We start from the raw sequence: 15,100 nt of genomic DNA, 5'->3' as shown, positions 1-15,100 counted from the left end.
CATGCTTCTCACCAGAGAAGATATGGAAGTGCAGAAGTCCATTAGAGTTTCTCATACTCAAACACAGTGTTATTTTTAGTTTGCATTCATGGAGGTGGGCAGAAGCTCATGTTTGGATTTTTATAGATATGTACTTACATGGCTACAGCAGATGCTGTGAGTTGCTCTGAGTGTGTAGGCAAAGATTAAACCCCATTGACCCAGATAGCAATAGATGCACCACATGAATAAAGGGATGGAGTGATTGGTAGTGAGGAGGAGTGTGAGAGGTGAGTGGACCAGTGGGAACTGAGCATTAAGGGAGGGCTCAAAGGTGAACAAGGTGAAGTAGAATATAACCTAAGAACCCCATGAGAGAAGGAGCCCAGCTGTGTAAATACCTAGGGAATGGAGTGGGTCTGAAAGAGGGACAGCTGGTGCAAAGGCCCTGAGGCTGGAGGGAACAGGAGGTGTCTGGGAATGTGGAAGCACCATAAGTAACTGGGGGAAAGTAGAAGAGTCAGAGTGGTGGGCAGTGGAGAAGCAGGCCTAGAATCCCAAATCACGTTTCTCTCTGAACTCCAAGCCCTCAACCAGAGAAGCATTCCTTCCTATCTGGTTTTTCTTATGTTGTCAAAGCAGAAGCAGATGAGGTTTTCTTTTCTCCACTTCTCAAATGGATGTTTATTTATTTATATTTTAATGGCAAAAGCAACATAAACTCAACATTGGATCAGCAGACAATATAGAAAAATATAAAAGAAGAGAAAGAAAAAAATGTTAATAATGTAATAATATTTGCTTAAATATAATTACTGTTAACATTTAATGTACATCTCAATAGACCTTTTTCCCAAACATTCATTTACCTACATGTACACACTAATACATCTGATGGAGTCTTGAGATTTCAAAATGTATCTTGAGATACATGCATATCATGTATCCTGTTTTTCTAAGGTACTCTTTTCAGTTAAAACACTGAATATCATTCATCATGTTATTAAACATAGATCTACACTATTAACCCTAAATGATGGCAAAGTCATTTATGAATGCACTTCAATCTAATGAATCCTGCACAGTGGACAGTAAGTCTGGGGTAATTTTTCACTATTGTAAACAGCACTGTAATGAATATCCTTGAACATTCGTATTCATGTGCTTCACTGATGGTTTATTTTGAACACATTCCTACAACTACAACCGAGGTGGGTGGGCTGTGAGTGCAAATTGTAGAGCCCTAGCCATTGAAGTTATGAGGCTTTTAGGGCAGGGCTCTTGGCTCAGCAAGAGAGCAGCTTTTACTCCATAGAGGGAGCAGGGATCCAGGGACAAATCTGCTGTCTCCAGGGTCCATCTACCTTGACTAAAGCCCAGGGCTCCTGTGGCCTCTTCCTTCTTGGGCCACCCACAAGTCAGACTATGTTCTGTTAGATCTGAGTTGTCATACCATAAAAAAGCTGGGAAGAAGGCGGGATATCTGGTCTTGTGATGAGACAAAGCTACAGGAAAAGAGTATTTGGGCTCTACAATCCCATATGGGGTCTCAGCTGAGAGAGTAGATAAGATTTTACTGCTGAAACTTTCAGATATTCATATCTGGTTCCTTAGGGAATCTACCCAGAGTTCCTACCTTTTTTTAGGTCAAGCCAAAGAAGAATCTCTTGTAGGAGCTAATGGAGGAACAAATGTCTCCTTCCACAGATGTATTTCCCCCATGCTTGGTGGCAGGTGTGCTTACTCCACCTGAATCAGTGACAGGTCCTCATGCTTGCCTTCTCTCTTCACGTTCCCATATGGCTTTACATTTTCCCTCTCCTTATCTCACCCCAGGGAACTTGGGGCTGCTCCCTCTCCCACGTCTCAGGTGTCAGATTCTGGCTCCAATCAGGTCTCACTGGTGACACTACTTTGTTTCTGGGACCTCAGAGGCTGCATAAGCATTTGCAAACTTCCCTTCAAGCAGCATAAATTTCCTGGGGTCCATCTCTGTGCGTAAAATGTTCTTATAGATTTAGCAGAAGGAATTCAGTCATCTTTATACAACTGTGGACAGAACAATACTTCTGTGGAGGAAATCAAAGGTTACAAGACCCTACCCTCACCCTAAGGAGCTGCTTTAGTGGAGATCATGCAGAAAAGAATGTAATAAGATGGTATACTGAAATATAAATGAGAGTATCAACCCTACAAGCCTTCAGAGGAAGGAGACTGGTAATAATAGTGGTAGAAAAATACACAGTGAGCATTGTCAGAGATTGCATCAAATTTTCATTCTCCCTTATCATGGTACATTCATTCTTATAAGCCTCCTTTGCACAGGAGAAAATTGAACAAGGAGTCAGAAAGTGAAAGGCAAGTGGCTGGACACTTTCCCAGGTCTGCCTGAGTCCATCAGGTTTCCTGAGGGACTTGGAGCTAGTGCTGGGACTAAACCTAAGGGATGCATAAGGAGGAGGCTGGAGGGTGCTTCAGGTGCATCTCAAAGGCTCCAGGGTGCGAATGGGGACAGCTTAAGGCTTGTGTGCAGAGCCATTAGATTCGCAGCTCTAGACTTGGATCTTCCATCATTCCCATCCCTTCCAGTTCTAGCATTAGTAGGACAAATCATCAGTTATTCAGACTCCAATTTGACACATTTAATTGCAATGAATTAAATAAGTTGTAGATCAATACTCTCTGAATGATCAATTCATCATTCCCTGTAATTAAATCTACCAATTCCTAATACCTTTCACTTATATTTTATTGCACAATTTCTAATTCAGAGCTGAGCTTTTAGGCAATTGTATTGATTGCAGGTATACTTACCATATCTGGTAATCAAATAATTTATTAATCAGCACACCTCATTACAGGATATCTGGTTTAATTACCATCACCTTGCTTCAGAAGGCAGGTTTAATTCAGTTTGGGGTTGTTTTAAGATGCTGGGGGTCTGGCTACTGTGTGATTCTACCTGCCACACAAAGTTCCCTCTTTTGTGAAAGAGAATTGTGACAAAAATAGGCGAGTATACTTACAGAGCAAGTAAATGGATAAACTCGTGGTTCCTCAAAATTATGTTTTAACTTTAATCTTTTTCATGGAGGTTTTGCAACTTAATTTATTCCTAGTATACTTAGAAAAGAGCTCTCAAGATTCAGGGATGGAAGTACAAATGGGTACTGCCTTCAGTATTACCTTGAAATGCAAATTAAGTACCAAGCACATCACAATCTACTTCCCTGGGTCCCTCAATTTTGAAATAAGTACAAGTAAAATTTCTTAGCCTATGAATTTATCATTCCAGCAGCAATACTGGACAACCAGTGGTTTAATTTAACTTTCCTTAATCTTTTCTGGGCATGATTGTAGGAGAGAAATAATGACTTGTAACTGTGTGTGCAGATCTCGCTTATGTGCTGGGTCAGTTTGAGCCTCCTTCCTGCTTCTATCCCTCACATTCAAAGTCCCCAGGAGCTGGGTGTGGTTTGAATACGGTTCTCTCACCAAAACCCATTTTAAGGCTTAATTCAACAGTGTACCAGTATTGATGTGATGGGGCTTTTAAAGGGAGGTGATTAAGTTTTTTTGTGTGTGTGATTAAGTTTTTAAGAGAGAGAGTAAGGCGTTTTTGTCATGGTGACTTCTCTTCTCTTGGGATTAGATTAGTATTCATGACAACAGGTTGTGATCAAGGCCAGCATCTCTCTGAACACCTCTTCTGCACTTGTCGCTGGTCTCATTCTCATGTTCCCTCTGTGTGATGTCAGCTGCCATGACATGACAGGAGGCCCCCACAAGATGTGGCTGCTGAAGCTTAGACTTTCAATCTCCAAAAACCCGAGCTAAATGGAACTATTTATTTTATAAAGTATCCAGTCTCCAGTATTTTGTTTCAGTAATACAAAATAGACTAAAACACTAGGAATGCCTGGAGATACTCTAGAGACTCAGGGAGCCTGGTCCTTGCCATGGAAGAGGGGGTCTACTGAGCTACTCTCTGCAAAAGGGGATCAGTGTCTCTGCATCTTAGCTTCACTTGATTGACAGGAAAACCTTTTAGTAGTTTTCAGTTGAATCTAAGCTGAGTAAGTATAGATCTATGAAATACCTTTGCCTGGTGGAGGGGAAGATTGGGAGAAAATTGGAAGTCATTTCTCTTTTCTTCACCTGCAAAATGGGAATATGGTTGAACTGATGAACTCTGACTTCCCTTTGATCAGTAACAACCTCTCCCACCAGCTCAGAACTCCCCTCCTTACCATCTTGTTTTCTTTTCTCCATAGATTGTATCACTATTACATGAACACGTTCTTTGTCTTCTACAGCTTATCCAAGGTTTACCAGAGGCATACTTCTTCAACTTATCCCTGTCTCCAGTCCTCCTTTCCCTACTGAAAATGTCCAATTCTTCATCAGAACAGCTTGTTTTAGACCCATCTCTCTCAGGGTATGCCCATTCTGGAGGATCAAGTGGATCACATTCCGAATGCCTCCAATGGCAGCATGCTGGCTCGCTTTCCATTCTGCACCCTCAGAGTTGTCATGGAGCCGGAGACAAGCAGATGGCAGTAGGACAGCACCTTCCCCTGTTCCCTAGCTCTCATCTCCAGAGCAAGAAAGTCAAAGCTCAGTGCAGTGAGCAAATACAAGTGCTTCCAGAGAAGCGCCTGAGTGCCTGGCCTCTAGCCAGGACCTGGCATTTAGTAGATGTGCAACACTTACTTGATGAACGGAACCATGAAGGATACTTCTCCTGAGGTACAAATTTTTTCACCTATAAAATGGGACTATGATTGAACTGGTGATCTCTGAGTTCCTTTTGAGCAGTAAAATCCTCTACCACCAGCCCAGGACTCTCTTTATCCCATCTTGCTTTCTTTTCCTATGGATTGTACCACTATCTGGCCTATTTTATTTATTTGCTGTCTACCTTACCCCTACCTTACCCACACTTACCCCCCTAGAATACAAGGTCCTCAGGAGCAAACATATTTGTCTGCTGTATTTACCACTGTATTTCCAGCAGTAGATATATAACATTATATATAATAATCAATGAACAAGTATCTTAAATGAATGAATGAATGGATTCTCAAATGAGAAAACTTTTAAAGACCAGAGGGCTTTAGTAACTTTCCCAAACAACTCAGGCAGCAAGAAGAGGAGTTTGGATCAGAGGTACCTTGACTCAGAAGCCCAGGCTCTTAGCAAGTATTCTATATGAATGAGTTCGATTAACTCAACAAATTTTTCAGGGGGCACATAACACAATCCAGGTGTAAAAAATGGGGTATTTTTGGTGCCACTGCCACAGCTTGCTCGGCAAGAAATGGATGTATGGCTGATAGGGAAACTGATATGATTCTCAACAAAGCCTGCAAATTAATCATACTTAATGAATGTGACTAATGTGTTAAAGGAAGGAGCGATTAAAATATTAGCATCTCTGAACTTCTCCTCCCTGGCTAATTTGTACTCCTCCCTAGGGTTACCATCTTTCAAAGAGGTAGGGGCACAGAGTTATGGAAAGAGTTTTAAGGGACAGAAATTCATTTTCAATGGCTTAGATTGGGGACAGTCTGTGCAGTTCTCACGTGGCTGCCAGTCTTCATGTCTCACTGCTCAAGCAAGGGACATCAGCTGATGGGACAGCCTGCAACTGTCACAACGGCTGGAACTGGAGATGGGAAGCCAGGCATTTCCCTAGTTAATGGGGTGGAAACAGGCACAGGCATGAGCCCCTTTGGCAGAGAGGCAGCTGCCTTCTGTGTAGACACAAGGTGAACTGAATGTGGCAGGGGAGGCACATTCCTTGAGGTGGACCACACACCCAGAATCATGGGCATAACTGCCATGTTATAAATAAGAGAACAATCCACTACTCTGCTACACCCCCTGCATAACCTATTCCCTGATGGAAGCATCAAGATGGTAGGGAATAGGAAGCATCCCAGAATACAACTCACATTCTTGGAATTAGGAGATTCCACTGCTTGTTTGCATCCTATAACTTTTAGCAGTGGATCAAGCTTCATCACGATATCTGGAAAGTTGAGTCCCCTACTCAGGTAGAGTATACTCGGATAGGCAGGTAATGTAACTGATGAAGTGGACACAATGGGAAAGAACCCAAACCAGCAGGCAAGTGACTGCTCTGCTAACAGCACCCAATATTTTTCTTTATGTGAAGAGACAGATACAACTGTGGTTACATCTTTCAAGTTTTGAAGAAAAGACAAATGTGTGTGTGTGTGTGTGTGTGTGTATGTGTTAATTTCCTATTGCACTATAAAAAAGTTAATGACTTAAACCAACACAACTATTTCATGATTCTGGGGGTCAGAAGTCTAAAACTGGTCTTCAGGGCTACATTTCTTCTGGAGATTCTAGGAAAGGATCTGTTTCCTTGCCTTTTCCAGCTTCTATCAATCACCTGCATTCATCAGTTCCAGGCCTCCTCTTCTCCTTCTTCCCTCTTATAAGACCCTGTGATTACACTGGGCCACCTGGACAACTCTGGATAATCTTCTTATCTCAGGTTGTCTAATCACATCCTCAAAGTCTCTTTGCCATGTAAGGACAGGTAACATTCCCAGGTTCCAGAGACTAGGACATGGGAATCTCAGGGAGAGGGTGGTGGCAGGTACTGCTCTGTGTATCAGTGTGTATGTAGATGACTCACAATCTATAAATGTTAGCAAATAATTCTAAGGTCTGTAGCACCATGTATACCTGTTCAATAGGTCTCTAGTGGAACTGACAGAGGAGAGAATAGGTGTCCAATATATGACCCCTGACATCTGATTGAAACAAACCATCCACTGGTTAAAACAAAGGCTTTGTGTTGTACCTCCCATTGCATTTGTCCATCTATATACTTTGTTTTTCAGATTTCCTGATTACTGAGACCATTACCAAGTATTTATGTTGTGAGGTCTATTGCTATTTTTCTTTCTACTTCACAAAAACAACAGCAAACACTTATTAAGCTCTTGTTGTATGCCAAACACTGAGCTATGTATTTCATATCCACTAGTTTAATCTGCATAACAATTACATTTTTCTCTGTATTTTACAGATGAGGAATCTGAAGCAGGGCACTGCCCAAAGTCACACAGTTAGTAAAGGGCATAGCTAGTATGTCAGCCAAGTTGTTTGTATCCAGAGCCTTAAAGATGTTCAAGGAAAGAGTAAGCAGAACCATGAAAGTTAATACTGTAGTCTCCTGTAAAAAAGCCAACAACGACCAAGTGGGAAGTCAGGTCAGCCTCCGTAGGTCCAAGTTCCAATATACCTGCCACTCCCAGATGTTAGCTTCCTTTCTTTCACCAAAGGACAGATATGCAGCCACAGAGTTACTCTTCTCTCTGCTGAAACATTGGACTAGCACCCAGAACAAACAGGTTCTTTTATTTATCAATGATGTGTCTTTGGGTAGGTCATTTGTTTTCTCTAAGTTTTAGATTATTCATCTAGAAAATGGCGTTATGATGATGGATGTTTACATAGCACTTACTTATGTGAGGCACAGTCCTGTGCATTTTACATCTATTGAGCCATTTAATTTTTAAAATAACTCTTTGGGGTAGATACTATTATTTTCCTGATTTTGCAGTCTAAAGCACAAAGGTTATATAATCTGCCCTAGGACCTAGTTAGTGAGTGGTAGAGCTGGGACTAAATCCGGAAAGTCTGGAGATAACAATTTCTGACCTGCTCTCCCTATAGAAGGCAGTGAAGACCTTGTGAAGGTTCATTCATTCTTCATTCACTCTTATCACCCTCTAAGAGCTGTTAGGAATTGAGCAATTTAACGTGAAGCACTCAAACTATGCATGGCTTGTTGAGTTGTTCTGGAAGTGTTTGTTTTACCCTTCTGTTGTTTTGGGGAGCAAGCTCTGTGCTAGCTGTGTGACAAGCCTGGTTGGGGTGACTCTTGAGGAAGCAGCTCTCAGTCTTACAGTACAACACAATCCTGGAGGCTACAAGGATGGCACTGAGGAAAGTCAAGAAGAAAGTGGTCTGTGTGTCGTGAACCTAGAGAGGAACAGCAAGAGTCAGCAGGGATCAGAGGAATGAGGTGTGGCCCCAGAGGAGGTCCTGTTTAAAATAAAAGCAAGGCCAACAAACCTTCACTTGCTGCTTCCTTGTAGGTGCTTTGCTCATATCAGCACATTTGCTCCTTCCAGTAACTTTGCAAAACAGGTGCTAACAATACAGCCTCAACTTCTTTATGGGTGAGGAAACTGAGGCACAGAGAGGTCAGGAAACTTGACCAAGTCAGAGTGCATACAAAGGAGAGTCCTGTTGAGAAACTTCAGTGGTCCACATTTGCGTCATATCACAATTCTGCCAAATCTGTGTATTGCTTGTATCTGTATTTACTTAATAGTCAAAATAACTTTTTCTTTTTACCTAAAAGAACAATAAAAAACCCCTTTATTTCACGAGAATATAGGGTCTCACGAGAATATAGCCACCATGGATAAAAAGTAAATACCATCAAGATGAACAATATTGTTAAATTTTCTCCGGATTTAGTTTTCTGCAGAAAACTCTGAATACAAGGCGTATACTGAATTCAAGGCTAATTCAAGGGGGAGGTTAGTAAGTGTGGAGAGGAACTGAAATTATATTAGCACCAAACTCAAAGTTTCATTTCGGTGTCATCGCAAAGACTGAAGTAAAAAAGGAATAATTTTCTCACCATGAGACAGAAAGCAATCTCTTCCTGCACCCCATAAAGTATCACCCCGGGAAGCGGTGTTAAAAGCACTGACCCGGGAGACGGGCTACCTTGCTTCCCTGCTTGCTTGGCAATCTGGGCCGGACAAAGGAACTACAGAGACTTGTTTCCTCAATGGTAAAATGTCGCTAACAATTGCTGTTTCTTTATAGGGACATTAATTACAAGCGAAAGAATGCAAGAAAACACAAAATCCAATGCATAGTAGATGCTTACTAAACTTAAATCATTATCATTATTAAGCTTTACCCACAGATCCATGGCCATTTGTCTTTAGATGATGGTAAAAAATCATTATGACAACTAGAAGTTACTATATTCTGGGTCATCTGTATGGAAGGAAGAATTTCCCCCATTTAAACTATTATATTTTTCATTATCTATAGGTCACCTTAGGTGAAGTTTTTAACTTAAAAATTCGCAAACTCAGCCCCTTTCTCCGGGCCTCCGTTGACCCCTACAGACACAGACCAGGACAAGGCCAGAGGAAGGATTAGGCGCCAAGTGCGGCCCCCTCCCCGACCCTCCCTAGCGAGGGCCCGTAGCCCTGCCCCACGCACGCCTCTCCCGGCTTGCTCCGCCCCGCGGGGCTCCGCTGTGGCCGGCGCGCTGACGTCACAAAGCTGCGCCTCCTCGAGTCTGCGGCACGGGGGGGAAGGTCGTCCCTGTGACCGGCTCAGCAGTTGGAAGTTGTCGCCATGTTGTCGGTCGCCGCCCGTTCGGGCCCGTTCGCGCCCGTCCTCTCGGCCACGTCCCGCGGGGTGGTGGGCGCGCTGCGGCCCTTGGTGCAGGCCTCCGTGCCCGCCACCTCGGAGCCGCTGGTGCTAGACGTGAAGCGACCTTTCCTGTGCCGGGAGTCACTGAGTGGCCAGGCCGTGGGACGGCCTCTGGTCGCCTCCGTGGGCCTCAATGGTGAGCCGGGTAGAGGGGGCTCCCCTTTCTGTCTCCCTGCGACCTAGACCCGAGGAGCAGCCTAGGAGGGCGGTGCTGTTTGTTTGGGAGGATCAATTGCTGGACCGGGCGACCTTGGGCAGCGCTGCTCCTCCGCGGGCCTCGGCCTTCTTGGCTGTGGACGCGCTGAATGGGGCGCCCTGGAGTGATGCTGCCGCGCTGGCGTCCTGGCCTGTAGGGGTTCTCTGCATTGGCCCAGTCTGGGCTTCCAGTGTAGGCTAAACTTTTACCTCGTCATGCATAAAGTTCAAGATTCAGATGTCCTACTACTGCCAGCAAAGTCTGACAGTAATATTGTTACTTACATGTAGTTTGACCTTGGGCAAGTTTGTAAACGTTTTCCTCATCTGCGAAATAGATTCGTGCTTCTACGAATTTCGTAGGGTTGTGAGGCTTACACGAAAAAGTTTTATAATAAATGCTCAAAAAGAATGAGCTGTTACTAGGTTTGGGGACCTTCTCCATTTCACTATCAGTTCCTTTAGTCTTTCCCCTTCATTGATCCCTGTTTCCCCAAAACAGTAACACACAACTTCAAGGTCACTTAAGGTGTAGAGGGTCAGCAGTGTTTACAGGCCCTTGGCCAAAGGCCTTTGACTGCATATTGTAAACCTCAAGAGGAGGCAGAGGTTGCTGTGTAACAGGCTACAAGAGATAAAATGACAAGTACAGGGATACATGGCGTGGATGGATGTGACAGGACTGAAAGTGTAAGCCATTGGTTTTTCCCAAGAGTTTATCATAACCTCTGTCAGAAGATCCCAGTTTATCTTCTGTTCTGTGTCTTCATTTCTTATATTTTCTGAATTAGAGATTGTGAAATGGCAGTGTGTGGGCACTTACTAAAAAACTGGAGAAACTTACGGAATCTCTTAAAATATTGGAAGCTGGCAAATCTAGGCCCTAGTTTCTACGTGGGTATAGTCTACCCTGTGGTATGTATTGGGTGGTCCCATAGTTATCTAGGGTGGAGTTCACAGTCCTTATCAAGTTACTTGTTATTTTGTGTTACCTGCTTGGTTCCATTGCCATTTGAACTTGTTACCCTTCTGCATAGGGTACTCAAGTTGCCCTCCTTAGACACCTTTTTACTCTGCACTCATTCACCCTATTCTCCACATTTTTTTTTCCCAGAGACTAGGTCTCACTGTGTTGCCCAGGCTGGTCTTGAACTTGTGGGTTCAGGTGATCTTCCCACTTTAGCCTCCAGAACAGCTAAGATAACAGGTCATTACCACCAGGCCAAGCTTCTCTGCACTTTGAAAGATTCTCCCACTCAGTTTTCTTACCATCCTTTCAATCTCAATTTAGGATGGGTCAATAAAATTTTATATTTGTTCATTCTTTTATGTCTTTATAGCATGGAGTATTTTCCACTTTATATTGTGTTATCTGGGTGATCTCTGACCTTGAGCTTAAAGGGATAGAATTATCTCCTCCATTTTACTATGTCCCACCACCTTAGATTTTACAGTTGGCCCAGAATATTTGTGAATGAATGTTGAAGAAAACCTTTGTTTTGGGTAAGGAAGAAAAGTTTTAGCAAAGGTGAAAGGCATTTCTAGAATTTATCACATGACTAAAGGATTTCTTCTAAAAATTGCCCACCTTATTGAAATACTTATCAGGCAAATAATGTAGAACACAAAAGAACAGAAATCTCTTCTGAATTATGTCTTCAGGTTCACATTAACATCTGCTTTGATCATATGGGTAGTGACAGTATGGGAAAATTTGGAACAGTAGATCTTTGAGTTGGGAAAGAAGTTTGCATCATGGTAGCATCTCTTATGCAGATTTCCGAGGCATATCGGAGCTTACCTTAAAACCTTTAAAAAAAGTGTTTAACATACTTCAGATTATCTCTTTCTAGGCTACATTTCCATAAATACATGATCTTGCTTTAGGTTAGAACTAATCTAGCATTTCTGTTTAGTCTCAGACTTAATACAACTGGTGTGAATTGCTTAGTGATTTTTGCAACATGGCAGTTTAATATCCTAAAGCAGTGGTGGTGAACCTATGGCACCTATACTACAGTGGGCTGTTTGTATCATTGAAAGCTCTAAAAGGTTTGCCATTGCTGTCTTAAGGGTCCTTGATGTTATAACCTAATAATGTGTGTGCAACCTGTTAGAGAGGCCGTATACACCAAATTTCTGAGTGAGAATGACGCTCATTCTATTTAGTGTTCTTTTCCATTAGCTTGTATACTGTTAAGGATTAACAGAACACATATTCTAAAAGTAAAGAACTTTTAATGTCCTCTTTTCTAGAAAGGAAACTAGCATATTTTCTAAAAACATGTAACTTGCAAAGAGATTTGCATCCTGAAACATACTTAAAAGTGATAAATTTAGGTTTTGGGTTTTTGGGGGTTTTTTTTGTCAAATATTTACAAATGGCGTGAGAGGACGTAACTTGTTTTTAAACAAACTACTTGCTCCCCAAGTACTTTGTAGGCAGTAACTATTTTAGTTAACATTCATTTGACACAAACATTTGGCCCATTTTATGGCCTACAATAGAAGTATCCCACTTGCGGGACTCACAAAAATAAAATGAAAAAGACGAGGTCCTTAATCTTAAAGAAGCTCCTGCTCATAACTGAGGAGGGCAATATATGAAAAATTTTCTCTTTTCTCCCCTGGTAAATTGAAATAATTGTTCTTTATAGATTTCACATTGAGAGCTATGCACTGTATTCTGTTAAGGATGTCTTTTAAGGATGGCTTTCTCTGCCTATGGGTGACCGTACTTAAAATAATACTAATTTATGTTCTAAAGTCTAAATGGAAATTCTTAACTTTTAGAGAACTACACGTATTAAAAGATCAGAGATTATTTATTGTCTTTTCGTGTAATATTTTGTGAATTTTTTTGGAGTTCAGAGATCACATAGTTAAAAATATGAGGTTAGGCATTTGCCTTAAGATGACTGCGCATCAGCTTACCACATAGACTAGATGATAGGTGAGATTTGGGAGTCTCTGATACAAAGAATATTAGAAGCACTTAGCGTGATTGTGTAGTAGGCTTTAGCAGTTGTGGAAACTGAAGTATTGCTATTTATGGGGTATTTAAATTTTAATTCGGTGCACTGAGATGTTAGGAATTCTGAATTAGCTGTGTTCAGGCAGAAAGAATTCCTAAGTATTATATTTAGAATATATACATAGTATATAATATATATAAGTAGTATATTTATAAGTATTAGCTTCTGATTTCATACCAATATGATAGATAATAGTTAACTTCATTTTTTGTATTTTATATGCTAGCACTGCCCTTTTGACTATTCTGAGACTAGTATCGTGTTTTGCATTTTTAGAATTTGATTTTTTGCTTTTGAATCTGTGAAGTCTGTTTCCTGATGTATGCCCCATCAGGGTTTGCATCTAATGGTTTGCTAACCTCCTGTTTGTCTTGCAGTTCCTGCTTCTGTTCGTTACTCCCATACAGATGTCAGAGTGCCCGACTTCTCCGACTATCGTCGCACTGAAGTATTAGATAGTACAAAGTCTTCCAAAGAGAGCAGTGAGGCTAGAAAAGCCTTCTCATATTTGGTAACTGCAACAACTACTGTGGGTGTCGCGTATGCTGCCAAGAATGTTGTCTCCCAGTTTGTTTCCAGCATGAGTGCTTCTGCTGATGTATTGGCCATGTCGAAAATTGAAATCAAGTTAGCCGATATACCAGAAGGCAAGAGCATGGCTTTCAAGTGGAGAGGCAAACCTCTGTTTGTGCGCCATAGAACCCAGAAGGAAATTGAGCAGGAAGCTGCAGTTGAAGTGTCCCAGTTGAGAGACCCACAGCACGATTTAGAACGAGTAAAGAAACCTGAATGGGTTGTCCTGATAGGTGTTTGTACTCATCTTGGTTGTGTACCCATTGCAAATGCTGGAGATTTTGGTGGTTATTACTGCCCTTGCCATGGGTCACACTATGATGCCTCTGGCAGGATCAGGAAGGGGCCTGCGCCTCTCAACCTTGAAGTTCCCACATACCACTTCCCCAGTGATGATTTACTGATTGTTGGTTAGAGACTTGGACTCAAGTCCTAGGGTTCTTTCAGTCTTCATGTCTCTTCAGAAGAATTGAGAGCAAGCTGTCTGTATTTCAAGTTGGTTAATTTGAAACGTTTAAAAATTGTTAATGTATTTGCAAACATTAATGTAAAGTGAATTGAATTTAATGTTGAAAACGTTCAAGCATTCACTTAATAAAACCACTGCTAAACATTGTTAAGCTCAGTCATAGACTTAGCAGGTACAATGTCTTTCATAACTTAATTCTAATTAAATGTTTCAGACTGATGTACAAGATTTTTGTGAAATTTATAATTGACTTTCTCATTTACTTGTCCAAATATTTGTTTCCTGCTGTATGTCAAGGCACAGATTCTACATAGCTTCTTGTTAGGATGGGTAAAATTAGCTGGTCATCTCTAAAGTGATTTTTCCTTTTTTTTTCCACAGGACTCAGTAAATGTCCTATGTTCTCTTGCATTGTAATCTTTGTGATAATGTTGAATGTAATCTATGGGAAAGGGTACTGCAGAGGTATTGGTACCTCTGAGGGTTTTCCGTCAGGTGAGGTTAGCTGGTTTTGTTTGCCTGGGTGATAGGCTATGAAGTTTTTAGTTTTTATTTTTATTTTTTGGTCCCTTATGGAAGTAAGTTAGTACAGTACTTAGAATTCTTTAATTTTAGGAGGCAGTGATGGGGTAATATCTGAGAGAAGCTTTCCAAAATCAGAGTGCTTCTCTGTTAATTCCTTCATTTCACTTTGGGGGTGTTCATGTCCCTAATACTCCTGTGTCCACCCTATCAAGAGGCAGAAAGGAGCATCTGGGACTTAATACTGTGTTGTAACAAATGACCCTGCTGGTTTTGTTTGTAGTGATTACATTTTAGGAGTTTCTTCCAGTTAGGTTTGTATGACTCATCACTTCACTGTAAGGAGGTGGGGTTTGAACATATCAGCATCAACATCTTATTTCCTTCTGCTTCCTGTCTAGAACTGGCATCAAACAGTTAACAGGTGAAACAGGACTGAGGTGTGGTACTCCCCTTGGAACAGGGAGTGGGCTTTGCCCTTTGTTGAACATCACAGCTACTTTTTGATGGGTTTGTCTGGCTCGGGTTGTTGGGAGGTTGGTCAGTAATATATGCACTGTACAAAATCTACCTTTTTTTTTTTTTTCTGTGGTACCAGGCGTCGAGCTTGGGACCTTGCCCTTGCAAGGCAGGCGCTGGAACCACTGAGCTAAATCCCCCGCCCCAAATCTACCTTCTGATCACATGCACACTTGTGAACTACCAAATGAGGTTAGGGCTGTCCAAAGGGAACTTACTATCATCATTTAATATTAGCAGCTAAGTCTTTGTCAAAAAAGGAAAATGCCAAAGTTTCTGTTAATCATTCTAGAAG

The 15,100-nt window shown here is 41.7% G+C and overlaps 1 protein-coding gene and 1 long non-coding RNA gene across 2 annotated transcripts; one reads left to right on the top strand and one right to left on the bottom strand.

Moving 5' to 3' along the window:
• Positions 1 to 7,003: 7,003 nt before the first annotated feature.
• Positions 7,004 to 9,259, bottom strand: LOC147823982 (uncharacterized). Its single transcript, XR_015443037.1, has 3 exons — positions 9,108 to 9,259; positions 8,101 to 8,385; positions 7,004 to 8,007 (listed from the first exon to the last, which is right to left on the bottom strand). It is a non-coding gene; the product is annotated as an uncharacterized LOC147823982 (long non-coding RNA).
• Positions 9,260 to 9,351: 92 nt separating this feature from the next.
• Uqcrfs1 (ubiquinol-cytochrome c reductase, Rieske iron-sulfur polypeptide 1) lies at positions 9,352 to 13,983 on the top strand. Its single transcript, XM_004858771.3, has 2 exons — positions 9,352 to 9,628; positions 13,100 to 13,983. Exons 1-2 carry the CDS (start codon positions 9,415 to 9,417, stop codon positions 13,708 to 13,710), a joined length of 825 nt encoding a protein of 274 aa, XP_004858828.1. The 5' UTR covers positions 9,352 to 9,414; the 3' UTR covers positions 13,711 to 13,983.
• Positions 13,984 to 15,100: the final 1,117 nt, after the last annotated feature.

The sequence above is a fragment of the Heterocephalus glaber genome, unplaced genomic scaffold (genome assembly GCF_053883595.1).
Source record: "Heterocephalus glaber isolate CG9 unplaced genomic scaffold, H.glaber_assembly_v1.0 deba00001561, whole genome shotgun sequence".
Taxonomy (NCBI): domain Eukaryota; kingdom Metazoa; phylum Chordata; class Mammalia; order Rodentia; family Bathyergidae; genus Heterocephalus; species Heterocephalus glaber.
Note: the sequence above shows the minus strand (reverse complement) of the source record. Positions and strands in the feature narration are given on the sequence as shown.

Excerpts from the sequence above, each read along its gene's own strand:
- Uqcrfs1 (XM_004858771.3), top strand. The coding sequence starts at position 9,415 with ATGTTGTCGGTCGCCGCCCGTTCGGGCCCGTTCGCGCCCGTCCTCTCG. Across the intron at positions 9,629-13,099 it reads CGCCTCCGTGGGCCTCAATG|TTCCTGCTTCTGTTCGTTAC; the intron begins GTGAGCCGGGTA and ends TTTGTCTTGCAG.